This window comes from Diadema antillarum, unplaced genomic scaffold, assembly GCF_040938485.1.
Source record: "Diadema antillarum isolate AM-2024a unplaced genomic scaffold, OU_Dant_1.0 scf00000028, whole genome shotgun sequence".
Lineage (NCBI taxonomy): Eukaryota > Metazoa > Echinodermata > Echinoidea > Diadematoida > Diadematidae > Diadema > Diadema antillarum.
This window is the reverse complement of record NW_027270917.1, coordinates 746108-752586: the sequence shown is the minus strand read 5'-3', so window position 1 is coordinate 752586 and position 6479 is coordinate 746108. Positions and strand designations below refer to the sequence as shown.

Below are 6479 nucleotides of genomic sequence, written 5' to 3'. Positions count from 1 at the left end.
TATCTATACTCATGATTAAAACTGGGGGAATTTCAAAATAAAGAGACGACAGATATAGATATGTTATGGTAAAGGGGATTTCATTGACTTTACAACGAAAGGGAAAGTAAGAGAAACGACACCAGCAGTGAACATACAATCTCACACGCAATGGCTCAGTTAATCCTATAGTTCCTAGTTAAGCCTAATTATTATACTAACAGTTTGAACACAGTACAGCTCCCCTCCTAAGCATATACTAGTACCTCAATCAAAAAGAAATAAATCATATTGCAACAAGCACTTTGTATGGGATTGTCTTGTTTCTTTTGTTTATGTATTAAATACTCGCACAATATACACAATGTCCCTTTATGAAATCATAATCGCCGTTATGAATGCTATTGCCAGCGAATTCGGTAGCTTTCTTTCTCGTCATGCGATAACGTAATATATTGACTCTCGTCCCACCTATTGCCAATTCGCTTTTGGAACTTTTACTGTATATTGTCTCAGCATTTATTAGCATTTGGCTGCTGTTTGTCATATACCTAAACATTAGGTTTTAAATCAACCGAGACTACTTCACTTCGCTTCTGTCCTTCTTTGTCGAAATTCCATCTGTACATTATATATATTCCTTACTTTTTATATACCTTATGAGACAAATTCATCTCCTTGCAACCTCTCCTTTTCCTGACTCAACAGCTGAATTTAAATGTTGCCAATCCTAATCAACATCATATCAAACACTGCACCTGAGAGTAGACATTTTTAAGGAGCAGATCTTGCCGACGTCCAACTGAAGCGACAATCAACTCATCACACGATCCTGGAACAGTCCAGAAATTAGCCTTCTTCAAGGACGAACATCTCGAGACAGGGGGCAACGATGGGGTCGTCACCTCCCAGCAAACTTTCCCCGCAGGAAGTTACCGATCTACACTACCAAACAAACTTTTCAAAAGAAGAAATAAACGAGTGGTACAGCATGTTCCTGCAAGGTAAAGAGTGTCAAATACATTCACATAATGCATTTTATTCTGCGTGGTCAGTTAGAGTGTACGTATTTCAATTTGTCGAACCAAATGTTTGTTGATATGTCAATATCACCATCACTGCAAAATATCATCCAGTAATGTTACGATATCACAACATTTTGAGTATGTGTTGTTATCACTCCTTTTAATGAAAATGCACCATAGACTACAAATAATGTATCCAGTCATACCAAAATATGTTATAAACACGCACTCAAAAATACATATGAAGGCGCACCACACCGTTACGACATGATTGTTTACCCTTATTGGTTGATTACCCGTCTGTGGGAGTGCATTGACAATAACATTGTTCTCTCATTGTTTACACGAGACGTCACATGAATATCATTACATGACAGTTAATGAACGGACATAGAACACTGAAACATTCATGGCAGTTGAGTAATGATAGGATATCATTTGCATTATCTGTATCTGATTGGTACTTTTTTTTTTACTCGTACATCATTTTGTTTTAACGCCGACGTTATTAATAGAACCATATCTTGCCATAGAGCAGAGCTAAGTCAAACATCTAAGTAGTTGCGTGATATAATGGGAAACCCATTCATTGTAAGAATAATATAGTAAAATGATGTTCTCACTTTGCGACAAATCACTTCAGACAATAGCACTTGCTCAATTTGTTTTTGATACAGCGCACTGAATCTGTTTGCTTCTCTATAACATCGAATATCACTGATTTGCTTTCCTGTGACAGAGAGTCCAAAGGGACAGATGTGTAAGGAAGAATTTGGCCAACTGTATACAAGAGTCTTCCCCGAAGGGACCACGGGGAGTTTCACCAACAATGTCTTCCGGACGTTCGACAAAGATTCCAACGGCTTCATCGACTTTAACGAGTTCATCATCGGTATGGGCATCCTGTCCAGGGGGTCGTACCATCAGAAACTCGCCTGGGTCTTCAGCCTCTACGACATCGACGACGACGGTTTCATAACCAAGAGCGAGATGACGGAGATGATAAAGGTATCTTGTATCATTACCAATACAACCTGGGCCCCATTAGGATAGCAACTCTTGCTGGAATGGCAACTTGTAATAACAGCAGCCAATCAGGAAGCTAGATTCATGTCGTTATCATGGAAATTGCCATTCCAGCAAGTGTTGCTAGCTGAACCTTCTTCTTTTACATGGGGCCCCTGATATGCCCTTCTATGATTGCAGCATTGCCAGCGTTGTTATTTTAAGATGTACCCCTGGTATGTGGTCTCTATGGCAACGAGGCAAAATGGGGACCTATAAAGTGAAAACATGGCCTCTTACAAGTTTTAGGAGATAATCAATGATATCACAACGATATCTGCCGTATCAAACTTCAAGAGCCATAAAATGTAACCGGATCTTCATGTACTATAGAGGTACCTGGATACATAGTTGCGCACAGTAATCGAGGGCGTAATCTGAACCTACATCTTCATGACGCATTTCTGTGCAGACCGGTATACTCTCCCTAAAGGCCTCCGTTTTCATTTGCACTTAAATCATTTTCATTTGCCTAACACATTAAATTGTCACCTGAAATTTACCTGTGAATTTAAATGAGTCAAATCCCTTCCAAGAAGGAACCTTGCACGTCTGTTACGGCACATTTTGGTAAATTGTACATTTTGGTAAATTACCAATATGTGCAATTTACTAAAATGTGCCGTAACTATATGTTACGGCACATTTTTGTCACTGCACATTTTTGGGAAAAAAAATTGTTACCAAAATGTGCCAATAGTGCACCTATATACACCTAACGGGATCAACTGTTACCAAAATAAGCAGTTAAAAGTGGATTTGCCTACACATTTTGGACAATGTGCACATTTTGGTAGCTGAACTGAAAACCCATGGATGGGCTTGAGAGTTGTTATACGGTCAAGGAGTTAAGGTGATTATGGTCCTGCAGTAAAGGCAGGCAAGACATTTTTTAGCTCACCCAAGAGCAATACAGTCTAGGTATGTTGTATGTAGATACCTTTGTATGTGAAGAATATTGTTTGCTCATGGCAAGACCCAAGATGGCCCCCTTGGGCCCCTAGATGGGGGTGAAAGTTTGAGGGGTGGGGGCCACGGGGGGAAAACACATTTTCATCTTCTTCTTCAGAACCAGTGGGTGAATTTCAATCAAACTTGGTGGGGATCATCCTTAGGGGGTTGGGTCCTAAGGTTGTTTATGTTGGGCATGTGGCCCCCATCGGGAGGTCCCCCCCCCCCCCGAGGGGAAATAGGTATAGAAATTTGTGCTCCAGACCAAAAAGCACTACACTTAAGATATGTTGTATGTGGATATCTTTATAGCTGAAGGGGGGGGGGGCAAGGGGAAAAAGGCATATTTTATACATTTAGATACATTAAAAAGGAGAGGAATATAAGCTGTTCATGGCAATATTTAGGATGGCCCCTTGGGTTCCTAGAGGGGTGAAAGTTTAGAGGGGGAACACACAAGGGGGAGGGGAAGAGAATCACATTTCCATCTTCTTCAGAACCAATGGGCAGATTTCAACCAAAATTGCTAGGAATCATCCTTTCGGTAGAAGGACCCAAAGTTCTTTGTATGTTTTGGTGTTTGTTTGTTTGTTTGTTTGTTTGTTTGTTTGTTTTGTTTTGTTTTGTTTTGTTGTTTTTTTTTTTTGGGGGGGGGGTCTCCTAGCGAAAGGGAGCATGGGCCTTAATTTATAGGGAAATTGCGTCAACACAAATTGCTTTCACAAATCTGACCTGTGTCAGTCGTTGCTTCTGGAACCCATGAAAAATCGGGGTCATCCCACAAGACCGACACCCACGAGTCATACAGCCTACGAGTTCGACAGTGAAAACAGGTCCATGACTCATACAGCACACGGGTCATACAGCCCATGAGTTCGACGTAAGGTAAAAACAGCCAACGAGTTCGACAGATACAGCACGGGGCTTAATGTGTCGGTTTCGTGGGCCTTGTTAGCTTAGTGTCGAACTAATATGACTCGTGAGCTGTATATAGCTCATGGGCTTTATGACTCCTGAGCTCTGTGACTCGTGGGCTGTATGACTCGTGGATGTTGGTCTCGTGAGGTGCACCCAAAAAAAAAATCAACATGTTTTTGTCGATACTGCATAGTATGAAGAACTAGAGCAACAGAATGATTATAATTTCTCTTGTGTAACTTGGCATTATTGTGAGAGGGGGAGAATACGAACTATAGAAGATTGCTCTAAAGTTGTCCTTGGATCCTTTCGACCGGAATTTACCTGAAATTATTTAAAAAAAAGAAGGGTAGGCATTGAAAGAAATAGTATAACTGAAACAACATAGGCGAATATCTTTTGATGTAGCATGTGAATAGGAAACATGTGAAGGAATAATCTCCTACACAGCTTGTACAAACAAAGATCTAGGGAGAACCCTGGAACCCTGTTTAGCAAATAACACACTTTGTGACTATTCACTTACCCGTGGTGTCCTCTACCCTTTGATAGATGCAAACAATGCCAAACTATAATCATAGTCAATTATCTAAAAAGAAACAATCCAAGTTGAACTTCAAAAATATCCACTATAGTCTTCGACAACACGGCACTATTGTAAAGAGGAGGTCACGTTTTGTTGTTATACCGTTTTGATGATTCTTTTTCTATGCTGTAAGTAGTATCGTGTATAGTAGCACTCATAGAAATTGTCATTAAGAAACACGCCACTTGCATTAGGAGGAGCAGGTATGATAATCATAGTTAACTGTTCTCATCAGTATTACTATAAAAAATGTAAGAAGTCGAATTCATAGTTCTACCCCCTCCCCCCCCCCCCCCCAAAAAAAAGATAAAAGAAAAATAGGGTGAGCTGTACATTGTGGAAATGCTGTTTCTCGGATGTGACAACACTGATAACATTGGCGTGCTGTAAAAGTGTAAAAATGTTCTTGTGATTACAATGAAAGCTGCTTTAACCATCATTGTTATTACCTTAATGATGAATTTGGTAATGATTGATGTGTTATTCCTTACAAATGCCTTGTGTCTATAATCATTAAAGCGACCATATCAGGAGTCGAGACAATAAAATGATACCATTAGATACAGATCTTATAGCTAATGAGACACGCGGCAAAGTATATCACAGATACGGTGGCTATCTCAATGACGGCATTGCTGAGTCGGTTTAGTCATCTGCTTATTCACAATGGATTGTATATGCATTTTTCAATCTTAAAATCTATCCCGGAAATCAAATACTTGATACCACGGCACGGATGATGAAAATAGAATTTAATGACCAAGATGAAAATATAGGGAACATAATATAGGAAATAACCATACCAGAGGATGACAAACAATGAACTTTTTGTCTTCATTTTATGTTATACTTCATTGTGAAGAATGACCCAATGTGCACTGTTCTTGTAACGGTGAGGTTCCTTAATCTGAAAATGATATAAGATTCGTTAAGGTCCATTATTCCGAAACGCACAAATTTTATATAACTAGATGTTTGTAAATCGGAAAAAATGAGTTCGTGAATCCGAACATTTGTGGCGTTATTCTGGAGGTTGATTTTCCGAGGACTCGTATTTCCGAAAACGAACTGGCGCGGTTAGTTATTCCGAAGGTTCGTCAATCCGAAAATGAATACGGTTTATTATTGCGAACGTTTGTTAATCTGAAAATGAAAGAGAGAGAGAGACTCGAGAGAGAGAGAGGGAGAGAGAGAGAGAGAGAGAGAGAGAGAGTATATTTTTAACGAACCTGTGGAATTACGAACTTCATTTTGTTTTTGAATGAAAGAATCTTCGGAATAACGAAACTTTTTTTTTTGATAAACGAACCTTCATTTTCATAATAACGAACATTATTTCATTTTTGAATCAAGGAACCTTCGGTATAACGCAACCCCCTCTAACTATACCTCCCTCTTGTCTTTATATCCCCTTCATGGTATGGCGATCAGGCTAAACTACAAATGGTTGGAGACACGCCGGAGTCCCTTCCTAAAGACTTCAAGAATTGCACACCGGAAGCAGTGTCGGACAAAGTCTTCGATCAGATCGACACGGACGGAGATGGTCAAATAACGCTGAGTGAGTTCCTGGACGGTGTGACGAAGAGCCCGTCACTCATTGCTCTGCTTCACTGAATCGCTGTCCGTCAGAGTCCGTCACTCATTGCTCTGCTTCACTAATTAATCACTCACCGTCGTGGGATCGAGTTCGATGCAGCTTCGGCCATGACTGGGTTTAAATGGGACTTATACTGTTTGTCTTGCCGCTTTATCGATGTAAACTAATAGACCTTTGTTTCGACTGAAATTTATCATTCTTGGATATATCAGTGTATATAATGCATTCATGACAACTTCTTCTCGAAGTCTCTGTGTGTCTGTCATTAGGTGCGTGTGTGTGTGTCAGCTATAAGAACCATGATCAATGAAGACTGTGTTACACAGTCATTATCGACTGGCAGGCCGTCACTGAT

General features: G+C 40.0%; 1 protein-coding gene across 1 annotated transcript; it reads left to right on the top strand.

Moving 5' to 3' along the window:
* Nucleotides 1-871: 871 nt before the first annotated feature.
* LOC139735541 (hippocalcin-like protein 1) lies at nt 872-6141 on the top strand. The gene is made up of 3 exons (XM_071646300.1): nt 872-983; nt 1744-2012; nt 5956-6141. Exons 1-3 carry the CDS (start codon nt 872-874, stop codon nt 6139-6141), a joined length of 567 nt encoding a protein of 188 aa, XP_071502401.1.
* The last annotated feature ends 338 nt before the right edge of the window (nt 6142-6479 follow it).